The sequence below is a fragment of the Coturnix japonica genome, chromosome 10 (assembly GCF_054131305.1).
Source record: "Coturnix japonica strain WE chromosome 10, WE-NBRP24, whole genome shotgun sequence".
Lineage (NCBI taxonomy): Eukaryota > Metazoa > Chordata > Aves > Galliformes > Phasianidae > Coturnix > Coturnix japonica.
In genome coordinates, this window is record NC_140672.1 from 29379265 (window position 1) to 29405252 (window position 25988).

The 25988-nt window shown below is 45.6% G+C and overlaps 1 protein-coding gene across 1 annotated transcript in view; it reads right to left on the reverse strand.

The window, feature by feature from the left end:
- The window catches only part of LOC146759614 (myosin-binding protein C, cardiac-type-like), a 37357-nt gene extending 11535 nt beyond the window's left edge, over positions 1 to 25822 (reverse strand). The window contains exon 1 of the mRNA XM_085510439.1: positions 25750 to 25822. Within this exon, the coding sequence (XP_085366565.1) occupies positions 25750 to 25822 (73 nt within the window). The remainder of the gene's footprint in view (positions 1 to 25749) is intronic.
- Positions 25823 to 25988: the final 166 nt, after the last annotated feature.

The window sequence follows — 25988 nt, forward strand, 5'->3', positions numbered from 1 at the left end:
CCTTCTGCTCTTTATATGAACGTCATATCAACAATTAGAATATTAAGAACATAATATAAAAGTTGTTGCTGCTGGCCTGTGGACTTCCATTAGCTGTTAGCCATAGTTTGGAACTTGCAAACCAATCTTATTTAGACTTTAGTGGTGAAATCTTCTGATGAAATCTTCCTTCTAATTCTGCAAAAGAATCTCGGTGGAACATTTCTGTCTGAAAAGGCTCTGGCATATGAAGATGTGCCAGACTGCAGCCATGTGCCAGATGCGTTTGGATCCATGGAATTTTCTGATGTAGCTTCAGTGTTTGAAGAATCTCCACTCGATCTAAATACTCAGAAAACAAAGCAGGTGTGTGAAGATGTACAGCTAGTTTCTTACAGAAAAAATACAGCTCTTAATCTAGAAATCTGCTTCTCATTGTATCTAGTGCTTACTCCATATTTAAGTATCTAGTGGACCTTGACCAAAGGAAGATAAAGATAGAGCAAAGAAGTATGTTAAGCATAAATTTTGTTGCCTTCTACCTGTAGGCCATGGTTGGTTTGACGTGATCCCTAACTCCAGTGTTTGGTTTGCACAGAAACAGCAAGCAAGGGAACAAGTAAAGGAGTCAGTGAGGATTTTAAAACACAATGGGAAGCGATAAGGCACAGTTAATAAGATTCTGGAGTTAGGCTGGAGGTAGGCAGAGGTTGAAAGGTACCGAAAGAAATTCAATCTTACTGTGTTGGACAACAAAATCCACTGTGATATTATTCAAATTTTTAACTAAACCAAGTGATAATTCATATTTATGTTTAGATAAGCTGGTGAAGGTTAATCCTCAATGGAGAATTGAGATGAACAAATAAAAAAATGGTGTTTGACAGTCTATAAGAAACAAACTTATTCTAGGAGAGAATCAGAGTTTTCAACTGTTTTGTTCAATAGCCAAATAATGTATGATATTTTTATAAGCATTGTGTCTGACCTTCTCAGCTGTTAGAATTTCTTTGACAGTAACTTCTCCGGCTGTGATCAGAAAACCTTTTGTTCCGTCTCTGGCACCATTCGAGGCATGATACTCAACTGGGTGATATGGAATTCACACTGTCAACTCCAGTGACAAGAAAAGTGGCATCTAAGAAGCGTGCAAACACAGAGAATGTTGATGCAGAGTCAGTGTTAAGAAATGAGCTGCCCTTTGCATTTCCTGCTCCAAAGGCCTTCTTTTCGAAGAGCCAGACAGAGAAGCAAGTAGAAGGCATATCTTTTTAGGCGCCTACTTCCAAAGGTATGTTGTATCTAACAAATGGAAACCTAGAACATGTGTAGCTTAGGAATTTTTTACTTTTAATATGAATGCAGTACTTGTAGGTCCTAAAATTCTGAAAGGTTTCAGTGTGGGGTTTATTTGGTCACAGCACATACAGCTGCCATCCTGTACATCTGACAGTGCACTGCAAGCGGTTTAACCATATATCAGGGCATGGTACACGTCTGTTAATGATAGAAGTTCTCACAGTTTCACAAGGAGCATGCCTTGAGATGCATTCAGATAATGAGATAAGTGCTGTGTTCCTAAAACTAGCATGTGTCTCCACTCTCCATCGAGATTTAGTAGATAATTTCTTTAACAATTATGATGAGAGTTTTGTTTTGTTTTTATTTTTTTCTGGGCTATTATTTTGAGTGAAAGAAAAGGGTATGCTTTTATTTAAGCGAGCTTTTGATTGCATCATGCTTCTAAATTAAATGTAACCTACTGAATTCCTCATGATAGCATACGAGTACTTGCGTGTATCTGTTCTCCCTAATAGAGGGAGAAGAGACTCAGTGAACCTGGACAGTGTTACCCAGGGTTGTGAGAACAGCTAAATGATTGTTGAGAACTGGTCAACTCGTGAGCCTGAGACCTGGGATCCTCCATCCTAGGGTGGAACTTTACTGGAGCACGTGGGTGCCACAGCAACAAAAGGACTGTGTACAATAGACTGAGAGTTTGCTGAGTTTCTTGGTTTACAGAAAGCACAACTAACTCAGCAGCAAGTGACGTATTTGGGATAGGAGATGACAGCTGGACTTTGAACCTTAAGGACTGCCAAGAAAGAAGCCATCTGCTCAACCCCTGAGCTGCAAACTGCCAAGGAACTCCATACGTTGCCAGGAATGACAGGAGGGTGCCCACCATGGATACACAGCTACGGACTGATGGTAAACTTGAAACAGCTTGAAGTGAGTAAGGGATATCCAGGGTGCACTGGTGCTCAATATTCAAGAAGCCCATCAATCTACACTGGGCCAAAGGATACCAGTTTTAATATCTCATGCAGTGTTTACTGTATTGGAGGCAAAAGGGGGACATTGGCTTTCACCCCACAGAATCACAGAATCACAGAATTACCCGGGTTGGAAGGGACCTCAAGGATCATGTAGTTCCAACCCCCCTGCCTAGCAGGGCCACCAAACATACGCCTTTACTAGATCAGGTTGCCCAGGGCCCCGTCCAACCTGGTCTTGAACACCTCCAAGGACGGGGCATCCACAACCTCACTGGGCAGCCTGTTCCAGGACCTAACCACCCTTCTAGTAAAGAACTTTCCCCTAACATCCAACCTAAATCTTCCCTCCTTCAACTTAAAACCATTTCCCCTAGTCCTGCTATTATCAGCCCTTTCGAAGAGTTTACTCCCCTCCTGGGAGTAAGTTCCCTTCAGGTACTGAAAGGCTGCAATGAGGTCACCCCGCAACCTTCTCTTCTCCAGGCTGAACAAACCCAACTCCCTCAGCCTGTCCTCATAGGGGAGGTGCTCCAGCCCCCTGATCATCTTCCTGTCCCTCCTCTGGACCCTTTCCAAAATCTCCATATCTTTTTTGTACTGAGGGCTCCGCACCTGGACACAGTACTCCAGATGGGGCCTCACAAGAGCAGAGTAGAGAGGGACGATCACCTCCCTATCCCTGCTGACCACCCCTCTCCTGATGGAGCCCAGGATCCCATTTGCTTTCCGGGCTGCCAGAGCGCACTGCTGGCTCATGTTAAGTTTCTCATCTATCAGGACCCCTAGGTCTTTTTCAGCCGAGCTGCTCTCAAGGACAACTCCTCCCAGCCTGTACAGGTGCCTGGGGTTCTTCCGGCCCAAGTGCAAAACCTTGCACTTTGCTGTGTTGAACCTCATTAGGTTCACCCGAGCCCAGCTTTCCAGCCTGTCAAGGTCCCTCTGAATGGCATCTGTTCACCCCAAAGATTCCCGAAATACCAGGCCATCCTGGTAGAGCAGGGTGATATAGAAATAATTGTAACTACTATTGCCAACCCAGTATCTTTCCTTAGCGGAACTCCCCTGGTGGAGAACCAGGATGACATCACTGCTTTGAAACAACTGATGCTGCACATTACATCCAGTCGGTTGGAGCTGAAGGACGAACCCTTAGAAGATGCAGAAGACGCCTGATTTACCAGCAGCTGCAGTTTTGTGAGACAAGGAGGCTTTAAGGCAGGACATGCAGTAACTGCTACTGAGCAGGGAATGGAAGCACAACCATCAGCCATGGGGACTACCCCTCAGAAGGCTGAAATAACTGCCTTGACGAGAGCCTTAATGATATGGACAGATGCTAACTATGTGTTTGGGGTGTCACACGCTCATAGTACCATCTGAAAAGAGCAAGGATTGCTCACACACAAGGAAAAGAGCATGATGTAAATGTACCTATGTTGTATGGCACAGTTCTCTATCCAGGCCCAAGTCTGTGTGGGTGTCTCCTCTATCCACAAAGCTGCTCACACTGCAGGAGGCACAGGCTGAGAGGAGAGGCCAGAGCAGCTCTCCCACTGTGACACGGAGCAGCAGGATACAAGTAAAGGAAGGCCCCGCAGCGGTACTGGGAAGGTTCCACACAGTCATCAATTTTTCATCTGAAAGGTAAAGAGGAATTCCCTTTTCTGCCCCTATCATCATTGGTCGGGTGAGTAGCAATGATGCCCGGTGTGCTTCCATCAATGGAGCAGAATAGGCGGAAGGCTGGGGTGCAGGCTTTCCTCTGCTGAGGTGAGTGGGGGCTCAGGGTGTTCCTCAGTGGTAGATTTGTTCACACTGAGTTCTAACAGGAAACTTGCTCAACATCGAAGGCCTTGCAAAAGTCTGGCTGAGTGATGTCAGTTGCTTTTCCTTTCCCTACTGATGCTGTCACTCCACTGTAGAAGGCCACCAAAGCGACCAGGCTGCATGTCTCCATTTCCGCTGTTTCTCCATTTCCTTCTTGTTGCTCCCTGTAACCAGCAGGTTCAGCCATGCTGCTTTCCTGCCTCCTCTGCTGTGTTTCGTGTGGTCGGGATGGAGCTCAGAGCTCCAGCTCTGAGAAAGGTTTTCTGAGAAAGTTACCATCTCTTTTCCATTCCTTTACCCCTAAAAACAGTTTTCCAGTGTCTCTCATGCAAGAATTCTTTGAACAGCCTGCAGCTGACTCTCCTGAAGCTCAGGGTCCTGACTTTGCTTTTTGCCAGGCACACATTCCTTGAGATGAGGAACTCTAGGAGGGCATGGTCACTACAGCCCTGACCACCTCCAGTCTTAACCCCTGCTGTTCAGCATGTCCAGTAATGCTTCCCTTCTGCTTGGTGTGCTTAATGCTTGGCCCACAAAGTTATTGTCAGTGCACTCCAGCAGGCTCTCAGACAGTTTGCAGCAACTGGGATTGGTGCTGGGTGGTTGCTGGGAGGTGTCTCAGCAGAAAAGCTGGGCTGGGGTGGGCGTGCTGTGTCAGTCCTCATCGCAGCTGGCAGAGAGAGTTAGAGGAGGGTGATGGGTGCTGCCTGCTCTCAATGCTGCTGCACTGAATTTGGGGCACAGCAGCACACTGGTGAGTGAGCTGGGAGGGAGACGGACTGCTGCTGTGCATGGCTAGGCCAGAGCTGGAGGATTGTCAAACACGTGAGTCATGCTGGTGCAGCCATTGCAGCTGCAGCAGGAGTAGAAGACAAAGAGGTTTTGTAGAGGACAGAGGGTGGTGACTCATGGTTTGATGTCCAGGTGGAGGCCGATAACAAGTGGTGTCATCCAGGAGTCTGTCTTGGGACCAGTGCTTTTTTACATGGTTATCAGAGACACCAATGATGCAATGGAGTGCACCCTCTGCTGTTTGCTGAGTGGTGCGGCTGACGCAGTGGAAGGAAGGGATGCCATTCAGAGGGAGCTCAACCGAGAGGTTGGCCTAGGTGAATTTAATGAGGTTCAACACAGCAAAGTGCAAGGTTTTGCACTTGGGCTGGAGGAATCCCAGGCATTTCTACAGACTGGGAGGAGCAGTCCTTAAGAGAAGCCCCGCAGAGAAGGACCTGGGGGTCCTGGTGGATGAAAAACAGAACGTAAGCCATCAGCGTGCTCTTGCAGCTCAGAGAGCAAATGGTCCCCTGGGCTCCATCAGAAGAGGGGATGGCCAGCAGGGACAGGGAGGTGATTGATCTTCATGATCCTTGAGGTCCCTTCCAACCCGGGCCATTCTATGATTCTGTGATTACACTCGCTGTCAGAAATAACGGCAGCTGTACAGATGTTGGATATATTTTGGGACAGTTCTTGTAACCAGCTGATTTTAAGACCTTGCCCGAGTCAAGAGTCTAAATTGAGTGTCAGAAGAAAGGTGGTAAAGTGGCTATTGCTCATTTTTTTTCATTTGCTGATTCTTTCATTCGGGTTCCTTTTCCAAAGGAGATTCTGGTGATGGAAGCAATTGAAGAAAGAACCAAAGCAGCTCTTGCCAAGAGTGCTTGAAGTCCCTGTGGAGAGAAGCAAAGAACTTGGGCTTCCTCTGGGATGCGCCCCACCATGTCTCAGGAAGGAGACAACTGCTGTTCCACTTTCTGCTTTGTGTGTGGAAAGGTACGCCTGGGTTTTCTTCTACTTGTTTTTCTTTCTTTTTCTGGCTTTGAAGGAGAAGGGGTGGAGCAACGGGAGACTCACTGGTCGTTTGTTACCTCAAGAACAGGATGGATTCTGCATTGACTGTGAAAAACCTGGGCTAGTAGCATGGGCATATTTCAGGCTGGACTCTTCTTTTGCTGCTTGGTTTCCTTTTGGCTACAGGGAGACAGCTGTCTAAAGGTGTGTTTTCAAACCCACTCTCCAAAACCATGTTTCATTGTTGCAGGTGGTTCAGTGTGCTCTTGCAGTGCAGATGCTGTAGTTTGCTGTAGAATCTGAATTGTTTCGGTTGTTAGGGGGGGACTGGGAGGAGGTAGTGAGAAGAGAATTCAATGCCTGAGGTGTATCTTAGTGAGAAATGTTGGCATGAGGTGCTGAAAGTCTTGAGTTGTCAAAGGCCAGTGAGGCTCAGACTCCTTAACCTGCTGGAGCAGGGTGGAAGCAAGGAGTGGGCACTGCCGTCACACAAGCTGCACTTGGTTCTGGTCTGCCAGGTCTGTGCTGGCCTGGATTTCTTCTGAGAAGTTTGTTGGAGCTGCTTGGAGTAGTGAAGGGTGGGGAAGAAGTGCTGCTCCAGAGCTATGAGACGTGCAGCTCCTTCTGAAGTGCTCCTGAGAAGGACGGAGCGCATTTGCTGCAGCTTTCTCTGCAGATGTGCTCCTCACCTTGAAATCCTCGTGGTTTGTCCTCAGCTCCTGACCACGGCCTGTTCTCTGTTTTGCAGGCTGATAACATGCAGAAGCCGCAGCTGGTGCGTGCTATGTCATCTTTAAACGTACCAGCATTTGCGGCAGCCCATGTTATTAAGAGCCACGTCGCCCAGGGGCCAGATGAACTCTCTCTGGAGGTAAGCAGTTCCAGGCGTTCCGTGTTGTCGTGCATGGAAGAGGGCAGTCCTTTCTGCTTTGTTTTCCTACCAGATTTGCTGAATCTGGGATTGATGTTTCAATCTCTTGCAGGTCGGAGCATTGCTCTGGTGAGCATTGTTGATATGAGGACATATCAACAGGCTGAGCCCCTGGTGGAGAGGCAAGCGTGGCTTTGAGGTAGGCACACGTTTTTGACTAGAGAGCACAACTTCAGTAGAGTTGGGAATCTCAGCTTGGAGCTGCTCTGCCTGCACAGGATGGCTGCTGGATGCAAACAGTTGCCCTGTGTCACTGTCAGTGGACCTTCCCTTTGGCTCTGGGCTCGGGCTAATGCTCACCTGTCTTTTTGTTCTAATTACAGGTTGGGCTTTTCCCTGGTGAGTGCATGGAACTCATCAGTGGAAAAGTTCCCGATTCCCTCCTCAATTCATTGCCAAAGCCAGGTGCGTAATTTACATTTGACAATGCGAGTTAGTCAAATAGGGTCAGAACATTACTTTCAGGGGGTTTGTTTATGCCCAAGTTCAGCAAGCTTAGAAAGAGAACTACAGTAATCTCCTTGGGCACCTCCAGGGATAGGGAAAATCCATTCTTGCGTGTCCTTGTTGGGAATGTTCTTCCCGTTGTTACATGCTCTGTCGAATGCGTTGCGCTCAGCTTCGTCCAACCGAGCCAGGCCTGAAATGAACTGGTTTCTTTGTTTTGTTGTGCAGAGCCAAAGAAATGGGGCAAGCTCATCAACCGCCTTCGTTCCCTGGTGAAGGCCAGCCCCGGGAGAGCGAAGCAGCCTGAGCCTCCGACATTCTCCGGATCCATGTCCTTGCTTGACATCGTTGAGAGGTATTTAGCCTTCAGGACTTGAGGGCTGAGCTGTAGGAATGGAAGCATCCTCTGCTGTTTGAAACAGAGGGCGTTTCTAAGCTGTGTTTCAGCAGAAAGCAGGCAGTGCCCGGAACAGGCAACTTTTGGCCAGGGCTCGGTGCAGCTCTTCCCTCACCCTGCACCACGTCTGACAGCATGCTCTGTTTTCTCTGCAGAATGAGTTCTCCCAGTAAGAGGGCAGAGTCAGCAGCTGGCAGTTGGTGTTCCTGCTTCTGCCTGGGCAAACCATCCCCTGTGGCCAAACGCCAACTGCAGAGCAGTGCCAGGGAGCCCTCTGAAGCTGAAGTCTTGGTCCTGGCAGGTAAGCATGCAAATCCAGCTTACAAAACACTGCTTGTCAGCAACACAGGTAGAATTCATGCTTTCAGTGGGCTTGTACCTCCTTCTGGCGTTCAAGCCCGTCTTGATCCCTGTCTTTCCCAAATGAGTCTCTTGTCAACACAAGAGCTGGACCTGCACGTGGATCACTTTCAAGACAGTGACACTATTGCTAGAAGCCTATTTGCTTCTGCCCACCACCACTACATAGCCAAATGTCAAGAATCTCCATGGTTCATCTTGTGAACGTTCGACACTAACTGCTGTACATCTGCTCCTTCCTAGGTGACCCGAGCCCTTGTATATCCCCAAGACGCAGGGCATGTTACGATGACGCATCTTCCATCAATGAAGAGTTGTTACTAAGCACAGGATGCTGCAGTTCAGATGAAAGCCTTCCGTATAACATCAGCTATCAAGAGAAGAAGGTCATCATCGTTGAAGCCTTCATTCATCCCATCCCTACTGAAACTGCTGACCTGAGCCCACCAGACACCTCAGGCACCAGCCTGGACTCAATGTCTCTGCAGTGCAGCCCAGCCCAAGCACAGCCCGAGTGCCCCGACAGCAGCACCACCATGCAGGCTCAGGTCAGCATCACCGAGGAGAAGCTGAGCATCTCGCAGGGGGGCACAGAATCAGGACATGAGTCCCAGGCTCCGGGCAACAGCACGGTCTCTGAGCAGCTCTCATGATTACAAGAGAGGATGAGTCCCATCTTTCCTCCAGACCTCACACCCCCTCCTTTCTCCTATTGAATAAAGGCACGCTCGTGCTCAATCAACGCCTTGACTGAATTCCGAGTTTTCATTGGCAGAGATTGGGATGAGTGCAAGAAACATCAAGGCAGCTCAGCTTACAACACTCTGGCTGTGGGGTTTGTGCGGCCGAGCTCTGGGTGTGTTCCCATTTTGCCTGACTTTGGGATGCCTGCAGCAAGAGCTCTGCTGCCATTGTGTATGGCAGCAAATAGTCTCTAGCATCCTGGATGCTGCTCATGAAAACCCCAAGCTTCCTGGCTGTGGCTCTGTGATGCTTTTCAGGGCCTTTTGATGCTCTTTGATGCCGTGGCTGCTCCCTAACACCTCTGTCCTCCCGCCGTGTCCATTCCTGGCTCTCACCTGTGAGCTGTCCCTGCAGATCATCTCCAGCCCTGCCATCATCGTGCTGCGGCAGGAGGAACTCGCCCTGACCAACATCAGGCAGTGCTGCCTGCCTCTCTCACTCTCTAGACCAAGTGTAACTACGCTGTCATGGAGACAAATGCTTTCTGTCACATCCTCCATCCCTGCAGACATTTACCTGTAGGCAGCTCTTGTAGAAGAAGATTCAAGCAGCAGAACCTTTTGCTCAGCTACAGCACACAAATGCTACAAAAGCAGGAACAACCCGCAAGCTCTGGGTCTGTTTGTCTTGCACAGGCATGCACTAACTGCGTTTGATGGTACCCCCCATCCTTGATTTCCTTCCCTGCTTCTTGTCTGATGGCGCTGCTGAGCCAGGAACAAGCTGCCCAGTGTGGCAGAGCATGGTGCAGAGCTGTGCTGGGACCTCCTCCCCTTCCTCTGCTGCAGATCAGTGCCACACACGTGCCATCGGGATGCTCTGGCACGGGATGTGCCTCCAACCCAAAGCTCCTTCCCACCTCCCAAGGAAAAGCAAAGCAACCCAAGCATCTCCAGCAAAGCTGCCCAGCAGACAGCAGGGAATGCAAACAGCTTCTGGCTGCTCCCCTGCACTCCTGTCCTAAGTAATAGACCCCATGAGGACTGGCTGGGAAATCAGTGCATGACACATGTGAGTGTGCACAGGATTGTGCAAAGCAGTGGGGTTCCATGAGTTTGTGTGTGTGTGTATCTCGGCTGTTATGAAAGCATGGGAAGACTTACTGAGTCCCAGATAATTACTTATCCTCAAATGATTTTTCCTGGCCAAATTTAGAGCCTCTCACAGGTAATCGAGACCAACAGGCTGTTGTTGCACAATCAACAGACACAATCTAGATGAATAGCTGAGGAAAATAAAGCATCATGCCAAGGGTACTAGATAAGTGAGCAGCTTGAGATCTGCACATTTATGTGATACTCATGGTCTTAGACAATATTTGCTTAGTGAGGTCACATAGAATGAAAGTAAAATAGAAGAAGTGCAATTGGTCTCAGTTCACACAGTTGGCTGGTTTGTCTCAGGCTAATCCTGAACTGCCTCAAGCGACTGCTTTGGTGCTCTACAGAACAGCAACTTCAGAGATCTCTTTCTATTACTAAGTTTTTGAAAGAGCAATTTGCTCTGTTAATTATCCATCATTTTTGTGCAGTCTGTTTTGTCAGACTTGTCTTTAGCTTCCAAGTTGTATGTGAAGAATTGTTTCCGTTGTAATGCACAATGTACTAAAAATTGAGAGATGAAAATGTGAAGAGTTTTTCCAGCTTTGATTTCATGTCTGGAATTTTGGAACCCACTACTTGCAGTTGTTAATCTGTCCAAGCTGGTCTGGTTTGGAATGCCCTCATACTTCTTGAAAAGCTCTGCTGTTAAAGGCAGAACAATTCCTACAAGTGCCATGGCCCCACTGTTGTTCTAATTCTTGTTTCTTTGTTTTCCACATGCTGCTTTTCAAGCCTCCTTTTTCTTTACAGTCAAAGTAAGAACTGCACTGTGAGGTGTCTGAACCTTGTTGTGCCTCTACATAAAGAGAACAGCAGCAAAGCCAGACAGGTGACTGTGCTGACAGCTCTCATAGCCAGTAACACGTAACTGTGCTAAATCCCTTGTGACGGCTTTGATTTCATTTTTGCCAGTGAAATCCTTGTAAAAGGAACTGCAGCAGTGTGATGAGCTAAGGTGAAGATGCTGGTTTTAGTAGTGCTCTAAGCTGAGTGGAAGGGCAATTGAATGAGGGTTATATGCTTTCTCTGGGACTATAAGGCTTTTTTTCCTGAGGGAAAGAGCCAGCTTTTCATGGGCTATATGTGGGCTTTGGCAAGGGCAGACAATCCAGTCTGTCAGGAAGCCATTTGAGGTGCTTCAGGTTTGTAAGCTTGTCTTTTTTTTTTCAGGTGGATATTTGGAGCATGGGTGTACTGCTGTATGCTCTGCTGTGTGGGTTTTTCCTTTGGATGATGACAATATGATGGCACTCTACAGGAGGATACCAGTGGGTATCAGTGGTGCTAGAATACACTGAGAAGGGAAATAGCTGAGCTTGACAAGAGGCCTTGCTTTTCGGATGGCAGAACATGCTGAGCTGTGGGTAGAAAGGCCACAGCACAGTCTGCTGAATATTGTCCCTGTTTTTGCTGCTTTGTCTACCAGTATTTTGTGGATTTGGTTCTACACTTGGTTGGCCTATGTGGCACTGTAGCCTAATTCTGTACCATGATAGCATACAGAATTTAAGGAGAAGTATTTTCTTGCCAATGGGCTGGATTTTTTGTATCTGGTTCTTCAACTGGCTGCTCCCTATACTATCTGTAGTAAAAATAGAGACACATCATTTGATTTCCCTGAAATGAATGTTCCTAAATGCCAGCTCTTCTCATGTCTACAAAGATCAAAGTTCTGCATTTGCTATTAGAATTTCCTCTTCCAGAATCAGGAGGTAATGTAGGACCCCACAGATTGCCTTCAGAATCCAACAGTTAGTTCTGTTTCCTTTGGGAGTGCATAACAACCTGAGCACATGAACTGAATGACGTGGCTTTTTAGTCTGGTACAAACTCTGCTGTACACTGAAACTTGGTCCATTTGTAAGCAGGACTTTTTCCATCTCTGCAGGACAGCAGAAAACCCTTTGTGCTAATCATGATGCCAAGAAGCAGAATGCGGCAAATGGCAGATGATCCAACTGCTTCAGGTGTTCATTTCCTTAAAACTGAGAATAGTTTTGGACTGAGAGTTTGTAAGCAGAACGGAGCTCTTAAAGCTGTCAGAGATTATTTCTGCACTGTTCAATTCTATCTGCCTGACATACACAGGATCTCAGAACTGCATTGCTTGAACTGGTGGAACTTGTTGAAGTGATCTAGGATGAGAAAGTTTTAGAACTCAATCAGAATGCACTATAACATGGATAATCCTATAGGTATTAAGGTACAAGCTTGCTATTTCTGCACTGAATTTGTTTCTGTTTTACATGGCTGTGATCTGAAAGTTGCTTGAAACGCAGGCACCTAGGCACTGTTGTGTAACTGAATTTCACACGTGATAGGTCCTGAAATATCCTGGAATCTAAAACTCTGACTTGTTTTAAGTCTGCTGCTTGAGTCTAATCAGGGTCATAGTGTCTGTGTGCAGTGGAGTGTGTGGGGAGATTGTTGCTGCAGATCCTGGGAAGTTGCTGTGTATTTGCAGACAATGGCTGCTGTTGGTCACTGGGTGCCACTGTTGCTCTGAAGAACAGCTGTGCTGTGCATGCAGCACAGCATGCTGTGCACGCCATGGAACTAGGAATCAAGAAGAGATAGAAGTGTCACTTCTGCTCTAGTAAAAGGTCTCATCTGCTGACAGGCTTTTGTACTTGAATTCAGAACTCAGGACCTGTTGCACAGAGGGACTAGTTGCTGAAGTTGGACGACTCTTTCTGTTTACTCCTTGTAATATGTAGCCATAACACTAACTGTTTAAAAAAGAATCTGAAATCATGGCTAATTATTGACTGCTGCACAGCAGAACACTACCACGGTGAGATTGGGCTGTGAGATGACTTGAAAGCTGTTTCCTCAGTATAGGTCTTATTCTTGCAGCTGGGACACCTTGATGAAGACTGTGTAACAGCTTTCTGTGTTTCACAACAAGAGAAGAGAGAGTAGATCAGCATTAACGTCAGAGGTAATAAACGTATGTCAGTAATTCTCTGTATTTAAGCCCACTCCTACAGTAAATAACCTTACTGTATTAACAGACTCTAACACTCACTTATTCTCAAACATGAAATATTTCACACCTTTCAGAAGTAAGTTACCACTGCAGAACTTCATAGTCTACCTAATAACTGCATTTCTGAAGTTCACATTTATTCCTTTTTTCTCCTTTAATTGTGTTTTCTCAGCCTTTTTGTTATTTTTTTACCATGCTGAAATCCTTATGAATCTCTGGAAGTCCAGGCAGACTCAAAACAGAAACTGATGGATGAACAGCAGATGTCACATGCTGGCTTAACTCCCTGCTTTGAAATGATTCACTGATAGGTGGAAAATATCAACACATCAGGTAGGACAACCAAGCAAATTTGGAATTACAGTTCACAAATACTTCAGGAAATAAATTAATTCCAATAACTTTAGAAAATAAATGAGAAAAGCTGAACTGAGTGCTTCTAGAGATGCTGTATAAATGTCAATAATGACATTCCAAGCTGTAGAAGAGATTTAAAACATGATGGGTACTCTGGCTTTAACCTGAATCTGAAAGTTGTCTCTTGAAATTGAGTTGTCTTTCTGTTAAATAGAAAGTGGTAGAATTTGAAGGATTGTTAAGATTTCCATATAACCTTAGTAAGACTAGATGTAAAATGTAAGTTTTATCTAGGCAAGATCAATAGTGGAGTCACTGTTACTTCTTTTTTAGGTACAGGGAATAAAGAGAACGATCGACCTACAAGGGGAAAAAGTTCTTCAGTTCAAGTCTGTGATATTATCACAGTCTTAATTCAAAGGACTTCTAATGCCTGATAAGTAATTCAAGCTTATTATACTACACTGAGTCTCTCAAGCATTGTACCCACGGTTCTCATAGTAGTCAAAAAGCTGCTGAAAATCCAGCTGAATGTCGATGCTCCTTGGAGCTGGGCTGAAACTTGCCCCCAGAAATGGGAGTCCAGCTGAAATGCTGTGCAAACTGAATTAGTAGGAGCTTTGCCATTCACTTCAGTAGAGAGATTCTGGCACCAGCTTTAGATTTCACATCCAGCAATTGTACAATACACTAACTTTCAAGCAAAAACGAGAATAGTCTGCTTCTTTATCTCTTACATATTGTGTGAATCAGCTGAGGCCTGAAACTACCCTAATGTGATCAGACGTGAAGGTTGCACATCAAGGGGAAAATATGGCAGAAATTTTCTTTGTACTGACAATGTTTCTGAAGAGATCTACATCCTCTTGTTTTCTAGCAGAATTACGACCAGTTGTGGCAACCTATCTCTTGCTTCAGTCTAAGAAGGCTCGTGGCAAGCACATTCCCTTGAGAATTCCATCCCAAACAGGACGTGCCAGTACCACACAGTCAGGAAGCCTGGGGGTAAGTTTTAGAGTTCAGCACAAGGTTCTGGTCAAAATGCCTCTGTGTGCTGAAGCTCTGCCCGGGTAAACAGTCTGGTGGCCTAAACATCGGTGAGGGAGCATGTGTGCAACCGGTCTTGGTCATCAAATCTTGTTCTATGATAAGGCCACCGACTCAGTGTATGAAGGAAAAGGATGTAATCTTTCTAGATTTCAGGGAGGCCTTTGATCCTGTCCCTTTGGCTGCATGTTCCCAACCTTCCATCAGGAAGCCAGGAGTACTGTTCTGTGTCATGAAAAGGCAGCCAGTGGTTTGACTATCACATGTTTATGTGTTCTGATGTTTCACAGTGGGTCTTAAGTAAAACGAACTCAGGTTTTGGTTGCCTGCAGGACAGATGTTCTTTTGGGTTCAATATGTTTGCATAGTGACTTGCGACCATGGGACTGGTGTTCAAGGACCCTCTTGGTTCCTTCAGTTCCTAGGTTCTTTCTTGCCTAGATTTGACACTTTGTTTCAACAGAAGAGCTGATATTCGCTTTGGGAACACTAAACAGCTGTTTATGTGGCTTAGAGGAAGACTGTCTGTCTTCTACACTGTGGGCATGGAACAGCCACAATTCCCCCTGGAACAACATCAATGACCCACACCACTAATTGGATTCTCCTTTTTAATGTAGTGGTAATGAGGTGAAAATGTGGCTGTGGAATATTTTTGACTAAGAAACTTCTATATAGATTTTGTTCATCTTTGCGCACCTCATCACCTGATCTGTGTCAGTGAGCAGAAGCTGAAAGCAGGCATGGGATGTTCTGAAGAGCAGAAAAAGAGATAGGGAGGAAGGTGATTAAGACAATCCTCTCTGCTGCTGTGTGTCCCAGCACTGCCCAGTTCTGTGGCAAAGTGTTGTACAAGATGAAGAGGCCAAGAGATTGGGAGTAGAATGAATAGAAAATATGCCTTACTTAGGCCATACTCAGCGTATTAATACTTCTCAGTTAGTTTTAGAATTCTAGAAGTGAAAGGTAAGGAGGTAGAAGCCTGCAAGTTGTGTCCTTTTTTACAGCTGCTCTTTTCTTATGGGAGGATGAAGTGAAGAAGATTGGTCTATTCTACAAGCTGTTCCAACCTTTACTCTTTATTTGCTGTTGCAGCTGCTGTAGCATCCCCAGCATAGACCAGAAAAGACCTTCTTGCCTCCAGAGATCCAAGTTTGTCCTCTGCTGGACACTTGAGAGCTCAGGGACTATGATGGGTTCTTTTCTGGTGTTTGCTTTTCACTGTCATCACCCAGTTTCTATCTCTTCCTAAAGCAGTTGGTAGGTTGTGTTCAGAGCCTCAGCTCTTCCTGACTCTGCTAAGCATGTCAGAGCTGATGAGGAGGATGTAGAATGGGGTTTGTGTCCCTTCAGACACCCACACTGGAGAAATCTGCAGCTGGCATGCACCCCACCAGCTCCCTTTGGCTGTTACTGCATGGGAGTGGTTGCTAGCAGGTCATGTCAACAGGTTGAATGTGTCACATTCCCAGATCTCTGATTCCATTGGCTGTGTCTCCAGTGACATGAAATACAACTGTGGCTGCTGGGGTTCTTCCATCTGTACAGATTTTTAATGGTAGTCAGGCAAATTAGACTCTGATGCTAAAAAACAGAACAATAAAACCAGCAATAAGAGACAATCCCAACCAACCGACAATAGCAGCAAAAAACCACCACACATCTCATTAGGTAGAAGATTAGAGACACTGGAAGGTAGTCTTTAAGTCTCTTTAAGGCGCTGTTCTTACATTGCAGAAATAGAATGATAATATAATTCCATGCTGATAATATCTCCAGATTTCTATCTTTTGGATTTCTTTCAGCCTGCCATGATCCCCGAGTATGTCTGTTCATGGGGTTTTTCATTTGGTTTTGTAGAACACGTTTGTTAACTTGTGCATTCTCATAGTTCTTTTCTTTCCTCTGCATCTTAGAAATCCCAGTGAAGTTCACCAAGAAGCTCGAAGCTGTTAATGCTGAGATTGGAGGCAGTGTCACTTTAAGCTGTGAAGTGAGCCATGCCAAAGGGAAGGTGGTGTGGCGCAGGAATGCAGTTGAGATCAAACCCAGCAAACGTTTCCAGATTGATGAGGAAGGGGTCAGAAGAAACCTGACAATAAGAGGGATCCGGGCTGAGGATGAGGGAGAGTACTTGTGTGAGTCCAGAGATGACAAGAGCAGCATTACCATCACCCCCAAAGGTATGTCTCTGGAAATGAAGGCTGACAGTGTGGAAGGATCCTTGGCTTCCCTCATCAGCCATTACAACACTGCAAAGCTGAGTTCATTTGTGTGTTTATGCTGTTCTTTGTGTTAACAACCAAGTACAAAACCTGTCTTTCTCTCTAAATAACGGTGGAACAACTGCTTCTGAAGAGCACAGCTGTTAAGTGGGCAAATAAGCCTTCAAGGCTGGAATTAAGCATCCCAAATGTAAGATGGGATTTATTTTACCCCTTCTTTGCCTCTTTTCTTCTTGCATCTTTGTAGATGCAAGGAGGATCTCCTCTACACGCAGGAGATGTGAGTGTGAGTTATGGTGATCACTTACTGCGAGTCATAAAATCTGATGCTTCCAATGAAATCATTGACTCTGTTGGCTCATTGAAGGTGCTCATATATAATATGATAGCAAGCTTTGAGTATATAAAAGGCTTTTAGAAAGTGGAAGCAAACAATCTGTTCTCTGTGCAGAAATAAGGGACTTCAATTGCAATGACAAAGATGCAAGTTCTACAACAGAAAAGCTTTTTAATGGTTGCATGACTGGATATGTCATTTGGAGGGGCTTTGAAGCCTTCACTGTGGGATTCAGAAAAGGTTAGTGAAATATCTGTGTCATAAAGAGCTGAGCATGTCCTGGAGCAATGGAGAAGGGCTGGATGATTTTTGCTGGTATTTTTAGCCATTGAATTTTGTATTCTGGTGGTGTCAGTACATTCTTTTGTACAACATGGACGGGTTGGTTTGTTGCATTGGTTCAGACTTTTGTGCTAGGAGCTCAGCAGTGGTTAAAGCTCACACTTCTGCAAAGTAAACAAGCTCCTGCAATTCGTCTCTACTCTGTTTTAGCTGTGGATTAGCTTGACAGTTCCCTTCCATAAGCTTTATGGTTCCCTTCTGTAAGTCTACTTACATAGAGTGAGTTGCTTAACTTTAAGTCTTGCTCCAGGATTTTAAGCATATTATTAGCAAAAAATATCACAAATAATTTCACCAACAATTCTCCCCACCCATCTGTAGCTTTCTTTTTTTTCACTGGAAGGTTTTACACTGGCAGATAGGGTGGGCATGTAAAAACAACCCCATTAATTCTGACGAAGCTCTGATTTCTCTGACTGGCCTTTGTTTTGTGATTCTGCATGCATGCCCTGTAGCTAAAGCCTGGATGTCTTCCCCAACACCTTCAGTCTCCCATCCTTACTTAAGTTACTCCATTGTAAATCTCTCTGCTAGTCCAAGAGAGTTTTTATTTTACCCCTTCTGTGAGGCAGCAGCTGGATGGGAAGGATGAGATGAGGACTAGGTTGTTTGGGTGGCTTTTTTTTTTTTTTTGCCTAAGAGCCAACTGGGAATCAAAGATACCAAAAATTGAAGACAAACTGTGTCATACCGAGCAGGGTTTGTCAAATCACTGGCATGCACTGTTAGGACAACTTCATCATCAACATATTCTGGGCTGACAGTTGTCACAAAATTCTGCTTCTGTGTCCCAAAATGTGCACTTATCACTTCTATTGGCAGTTGCTCATCTTTTCTCCAAACTGAATGGTTGTAGGAAATAAAACAGACAAGCAAACAAACCAAACAACCCGCAGATATTAACTTGCAGCTGATTGTCAGTGCTGATCGTTGGGCCATGTCCATCACTTCACATACTTCTGCGGCCAACAGACATTGGAAAATACAAAGACCTTCAGAGACTACTTGAATTTCTAGATGCACTGAATTACCCTCTAGAGTGTATTTCTGAATATATAAGGAACCACGGGAGACTATGATCCTGATTTATATCTAGGTTCAGGCTTACTGTTTCAGTTAGGTTAGATGAATAATAGTTCCAGAGAAGATAGGGAAATACAGCACTTCATTGATACCACCTGTCGGAAGAATGCAGCTCAGTGCTGGGCAGTTTGCTGCTTCATTCCCTCTTACAAGTTGCACCCAAGGCTGGAAAAGACCACTGAGATAGCTGAGCCCAACCCAGCCCACCCTCACTGTACTTACTAACCACGTCCCCAGTGCCACATACCCGTGGCTCTTGAGCACCTCCAGTGACTGCAGTATATCAGCGTGGTTGCTTCAGCTGTGTGAGTTTTCACCACTGGATGTTGTTCTAGCGAGGCAAAAAACCCAAACTGATGGAACAGTGTCTATACAGGAAGCAACTGGCTGTCCTGATGGCTGCCAACAGTTTTGCACAAGGTGTGTCATGCAAGCTTGCATGAGTCTGGTTTAAAAACTTGCAGTTCTGATGGAAGGAGAGGATGTTGGTGCAGGATAACTGCGGGATTTGTGCTTTCCCGACATCCAGTTGCAATCCCAGCTTATTGTTGCTATAGAAAACAGCTTCTCTGTAGACAAACTGAGTTAGTACCATTAAGTGGCTGAATCCCTAAGTGATCCAAGGTGAAGCATGATCCAAACTGGAATTTAGCTAATTGTAGTAGGGAATCCAAGCCTTAATGAGCTGAGTTATTTAAAGTATGAGTCTTCCATCTAAAACAGCATTGAACTGTTACCCTGGTTGATGATAGAAATGAGAGTTTAACAGCAGAAGTCTGAAGTTATGCTCCATATTTCTCATCACTCAAGAGAATATTTGAATATGTGAATTCCTTTGGCTATGTTAGAGCTCATAATGAGGTAAGCTGATGTTCTTTAAATGCTCGGAGTCTAGCAATGTGGGGAAGTGGACTGCTATTTGCTGTTGAGCTTTAGGCTAAGAAGCCTGATTTTAGAGGACAGTGGACTTCCCCTTTCCCTTCCCCTCTCCTCCCCTTCTCCCTGGACTGATCCCGCATAGTTTGTGAATGAGTTCAGAGCAAGGTAAATGAGGAATAGCCATGTGAAAACCTGTTGTTTTACTGCACTGTAAAAGACACTTAGTCAAAAGACAAATGTGTGTTCCAAGCTTATGATTGCAGGAGATCCTAGAAACAACCCAGCTGCTCAAACCTGTAGTCTGGCTGAATATTTTATTGTCAGTTTTGGTCAGGAGGAGATGCTTGAGTAAGACAAATAAAAGGTCATGGGTAAGTTGGTCCTTCTTGTGATATACTTCTAGGCTTTTGTCAGGGAAAAGCTTAATTAGTCCAAATAATTATAGCAGAAACCACACCAAGAACATGAGAGTGAAATTTCAACTTTCTTGACATGACGGTAAATTTTACCCCATTCTGCCATTCCCCAAATGTTTGTTTCCTTATGTTATGGTTTTGCAATTTGGTTGGTGTTGGTATTCCACATCAGAACACCATGCTAATAATGGGAGTAAAGGGGACAAGTTTTTTTTTCTGTGGGCGTCCTTAATGGGCATGTGGGGTGGGGCACCGGAAGGGAAGTGAGGAAGGGGACGGGGTTGCTGGCCGGCTCCCTGCGAGGAGACAACGTGGTCAGAGCTTCCTGCCTTCCACAGCTCCACCGGTGAGATTGGGGACTTGGTATTCTCTTTGTTGATATTCTCTTGTTGTTTGTTTAGCATTATTAGGTTATTAAACTGCCATTCGTTCTCAGATCACCTTTTTTTCTCCCTCATTTTTTGTTAGACCTAATCGTAATCTCCCTTCCCTTTCCCGTCTCCCTAAACGCACGTGGCCGGGCCGGGCCGGGCCGGGCCGGGCCATGCCGCACTGCCGCTAGAGAAAAGGGGGGGGGCTTTTGTTCCTGCTGCCCCGGGTTTGTGCCCACTGTCCCGGAGTGAGCTCTAGAGAGAACTCCGTGACATTTTTGGTGGAGGATGCAGGCAGAGCTCAGGGCAATGTTTTGGGCAGTAATTAGGTGGTTTTTTTCAGCAGCCCTGTATGTAGGACTGATAGTCCCTAGGTTCCTGTGGTCCTGGCTTAAGGACTTCCTGATGTTGGGGGTAGGGGTAGATTTATTAAGCCGATGGCTGGCAGGGATAGAGATATCTGCCTGGCTCCCTTCCAGACTAACGAACATCACAGGCACCGTGCTTGAACTGGCTCACGAATGCTCTGAATTCCTTAAGTATGACTGGGGTGTCAATTGGAATACTGTGTTGTTAGTCTCTCTGATTGTAGTAGTTTACTATAAATTGCAGAGAGACTTGCAAAGAATAGTGCAGAGAGACTCAGGAAAAGGGCCAGAAGCATCGGGACCCCCAGTATCAGGTAATCTCACCCCTGAACACCAGAGGGACCTTGGGAAATTAATAGAACCCCTGAGTGAGTGTGGGAGATCAGGGGGATCTCAGAACGAATGGCTTATGAAAAAGATAGAGAGTCTTGAGAATGAGATCCAAATCCTAAGGGGAAGGCAACAAGTTAATCCCAGCCGACCACAGGAAGCACCAGCATCAGTGTCAGTCGCCCCAGTGGAAGGCCAGAGATGGGAACGTGTGTCCTCACGTCTGGAACGGATGGAGGAAGTAGAGGAAGATCCGGGCGAGGGACCCTCCCCAAAACCACCAAAGAAGGCAACTCAGAAGACTAACAGACGTGGAGAAGATAGTGACGATGAAGGCCAGAGATGGGAGCGTGTGCCCTCACGTCTGGAACGGATGGAGGAAGTAGAGGAAGATCCTGGTGAGGGACCCTCCCCAAAACCACTGAGAAAGGCAACCCAGAAGACTAACAGACGCGGAGAAGATAGTGATGGTGAGGGAAAAGTCACTGCTTCCTCTACTCGTAAACCTCTGAAAATTACTGAAATCCAAAGTGCGAGAAAGGAGTTTGCCCGACTCCCAGGTGAACGCCTTGTCACTTGGCTGCTCCGGTGTTGGTACAATGGGGCCGCCTGCATGTCCCTAAGCTGCGATGAGGCTCGTCAATTAGGAAACATTGCTCAAGACTCATCTATTGATAGAGGGATCAGCAGATGTCTCGATGGAGTCGCCAATCTCGGGGAGAGGATTCTATCAGCTGTAAAGGCAACCTGTCTTCTCAAAAGTGATTTGGAGCCTGTACTGGAAAAATGGAGTACAGCTGAGGAAGGTATCCAGTACCTGAGAGAAATGGCTGTGGCAGAAATGCTGTTCGATCCCACGTTTGTCCCTGGGGACCCAGAGGATTACCATGACCCAGAAAAGGTGAGCGGTACTCCGGAAATATGCAAGAAACTCATACGGTCAGCACCAGTGAAGTATTCCAGTGTACTATTAACGAACTCTAACAGGTATGATGAGCTGGATAGGAGACCTGAAATTTTTGAGCTCATCCTTTCACTGCAAAATATCGAATACTCACTACTGCCACACCGTACCACCATCGCAGCCATCTGTAAAATGGTGGATAGAATGGACCGAATGGAGAAAAGACAGGACAACATGCAGAAGAGCTGGTCTGCGGCAAGGAACCACAGTGAAGCTGTGGCAGTCTCAGCTGTCAGACGCAAACGCACACCTGTCCGAGTGAAGGACCGCAGTGAGCCTATGTCACGTGGTGCCATGTGGAACTACCTGCGTGACCATGGAGAGGATATGAAGAAGTGGCATGACGAACCCAATTTTGTACTGCGAGCACGGGTAAGAAAATTACAAAAGAGGTCAGCCACTACTGAGGTTGCCTCTACCGCTGCAGACAACCAATAGAGGGGCCCTGCCCTCAGCCAGGGGGGGGAGAGGGATAATAGAGTGTATTGGACTGTGTGGATTCGGTGGCCTGGCACATCAGAACCACAAAAATATAAAGCACTGGTGGATACCGGTGCACAGTGCACTCTGATACCCTCAGGTTTCGAAGGGACAGAACGGATACATATACATGGGGTGACTGGGGGTTCGCAGGAACTGTCTGTGTTGGAGGCCGAGATAAGCCTCACTGGTAGAGACTGGCAGAGATGGAACACATAAGTGGGCTAGAGACCGAGGGGTGGACGTAACTATGGACGCTATTGCGCAGATCATCCATGATTGTGACACCTGTGCCATGATCAAACAGGCCAAGAGGATGAGACCTCTCTGGGGGGAAGGGCGATGGGAAAAGTATAAATATGGGGAGGCATGGCAGATTGATTATATCACCCTGCCAAAGACTCGTAATGGTAAGCATTATGTACTCACCATGGTGGAGGTAACCACCGGGTGGCTTGAGACATATGCGGTACCCCATGCCACTGCCAGAAACACCATATTAGGCCTAGAGACACAAATCTTGTGGCGACATGGCACCCCAGAGAGGATCGAATCAGACAATGGGACTCATTTCAAAAATTCACTGGTGAGCACTTGGGCCAAAGAACATGGCATCGAGTGGATCTATCACATCCCCTATCACGCACCAGCCGCTGGTAAGATCGAGCGCCACAATGGTTTGCTGAAAACCACGCTGAAAGCAATGGGTGGTGGAACATTTAAGAACTGGGAGAAACATCTAGCAGAAGCCACCTGGCTGGTAAACACCCGAGGATCAGCCAACCGAGACGGTGCTACACAGTCCAACTCCCTGCGTACCGTGGAGGGAGACAAGGTTCCTGTGGTGCATGTAAAGAATATGCTGGGAAAAGCGGTTTGGGTCCTTCCAGCCTCTGGAAAGGGGAGGCCCCTCCGTGGAACTGTCTTTGCACAGGGACCTGGGTGCACCTGGTGGGTGATGCAGAAGGATGGGGATGTTCAGTGTGTGCCACAGGGAAATTTGATGCTGGGGGAGTGCAGCCTGTGATTCCATGTGTGTGTATATATATATATATATATCTGTATGTACATATGTAATGCATGTTAACTACTGTTCTGTTTATATGTTGATAAAAGTTAGGCATGATGTGATGATGTGTAATAAGGGGTGGAATGTTATTGTTTTGTAATTTGGTTGGTGTTGGTATTCCACATCAGAACACCATGCTAATAATGGGAGTAAAGGGGACAAGTTTTTTTTTCTGTGGGCTGCCTTAATGGGCATGTGGGGTGGGGCACCGGAAGGGAAGTGAGGAAGGGGACGGGGTTGCTGGCCGGCTCCCTGCGAGGAGACAACGTGGTCAGAGCTTCCTGCCTTCCACAGCTCCACCGGTGAGATTGGGGACTTGGTATTCTCTTTGTTGATACTCTCTTGTTGTTTGTTTAGCATTATTAGGTTATTAAACTGCCATTCGTTCTCAGATCACCTTTTTTATCCCTCATTTTTTGTTAGACCTAATCGTAATCTCCCTTCCCTTCCCCGTCTCCCTAAACGCACGTGGCCAGGCCGGGCCGGGCCACGCCGCACTGCCGCTAGAGAAAAGGGGGGGGGCTTTTGTTCCTGCTGCCCCGGGTTTGTGCCCACTGTCCCGGAGTGAGCTCTAGAGAGAACTCCGTGACACCTACAACAGCAAAAATAACTTCTAGTTCTAATTTTCAATCTTTAAAAGTTGCCTTGGCGTTTATAAAAAGGCATTCCCATTAGCTTTGGAGTGTTCACCTGAAAGAAGTGATTGCTTTTTCCTCAATTCAGTCTCAGACTAAATATGTGCTACACTTTTTGGCATTTCTGGGATCGCTTTTGTGAAGGAATCTTGAAAACTATCCTAGTCAGTTACACTCCCTACTGGGTTTGTTTGTGTAAACACACAAAAAAGCTTTCTCTGTCTGGTGTTCTGCCCTGATGTTGTGTGCTGGGTGCTGCACTGAGATGAGGCAATCGAGCTTTTTCCTATAGACTGAAGCCAAAGGTGTCAGTGATCTCTTTGATATTTCAGATGCTTTAGTTTTTATTTACGCACTTTGTCACTCCGACAGGAAATTCTCCAATGACTCAAACAGTTAAATACCATTAGAAGGATTTACAGCTTTAAACAAAATCTTTCCATCTGACTGGGAGCTAACTCAGGCCCAAGCTACTGAGATTTCAGAATGTTTTTAAATTGTGGTATAATAAATATCCAAAGACATTTCTCATTTCCCAAGATGGTCATGTTTTACAAATGTTCAGATTCATCTTGATTTGCACAGAAATGTTAAGGTCCTAGTTTTTCAATTTTAATTCTGCAGTTTTATAGGGTTTAAGTCTGAAATTCCATTCATTTAAGGAGGGTCCACAAAAGGAAAGATTCAGAATATAATTTTCTACTGGTATTCAGTTGGTTGTTTCCCAGGAAAACACTCAGCTAGCAGAGTGCTGTAGGTAACAGAAGAGTCCTACTATCTTTGTACTTCCATCTTATTCACTCTATATTACCATGTGAATTAATACGTATTTAGCAGTGTTTTGCTTTGGGTGGTGTGGTGCTGTACATGCAGAAAAGGATAAAGGGTATGGCTTACTCTCCTCTTTGTACTTTATGAGAAATATGGCTGCAGGAAAAGCCCACTTAAAGAGGTTAAGTACAGCTTCATGTTCCTTTATGCTGTTACAGAGTGTTTTTGTGTGCAGTTAAGCAGTTGCGATGTCCCACCCCAAGAATCCTACTTCATTTCACTGAATGAAAATTCATCAGGATAACAGAGGCCAGGTCAGGGTAGAAGCACTTAGCTGCACTGGCATGCGTGCTGTGCCTTGGAAGTGTTCACCCAAATGTTCACATGCTGTGGACATGACTCTGTATACAAGCCTCAAGACAAAGTCTTGGCTAAATATCAGATATTTTTCTCATTGTGAAGACAGGAAATCCTGGGAACTAAAATCATATTCTCCTATGACATTTGTAAACACAATGGTAATCTTGAAGGTTGGCATGGATGATTTTCAGCTTTCAGCTCTGGATCATTTCATGCATTTTTGATTTTTTAAGGAGCACTTCATTGCACAGATTCATGGCAGGCATTTGCTGCTTCTTCGCTCTGAAGAAGTTATGACTCTTTAACTAGGAATATAAATGTAGCATAATGCATATTGAGAGACCCAAGTGAAATGTACTGGGAGGAAAAAAAGGGTAACAGCATATTAAATCAAATTTTCCGTCTGTCTTGGGATATTTAGTGGAGAGCAGATTTAAACTGTTTTGACTCTTTTGACCTTTTTACTCTTATACTCAAATAGTACTGTAACTCCCTTTATATTTGTTTTTATATCTTTGTATAGTACACTTGTTTTTTTCAACAGATGTTGATACAGTTTTGAAAGGTGATGCTCAGTGAAGATCCTCGTGTTAAAGTGTAACTCTCTACTTGTGAAGTGTAATTATCTTCTAAAGGGATAGCTGCATATGATTCATTATCTTAGTGCTTTTTATTGAATGAACTACCCACAGGTAGTGTAGATACTCTGTTCCCTGCCAAACATTTTGCCTTTGATAGTAAAATGGCATAGATCCTAATGGTTGGCTTTAACAGGTCACTATCTGTGATTAAGTCTGACATTTGTTGCTGTTTAAGTCTTGGATATGCAAGAAATCTGAAGGAGGAAAAAAGAAAAAGCTGTTTATACCTCCAACTTTCAAGGCAGGTTTACGTTCTGCCATCACTGTGAACATTGGTTGTAGTTTGTAGCTTGGCTGCATTGCAGCGTGCAGGGCCCTCCCTCAGCTGGCAGACTTGCATTCACTTGCAGTTGCATGAGTTCAACTGATTTTAGCACAATTAGAGAAGAAGTGATTTTCATATGTACGTTAAAAGTTAGCACATTCCTAGGCTCGATGTCAGCGTCACGTTGGATGATGCTGATGC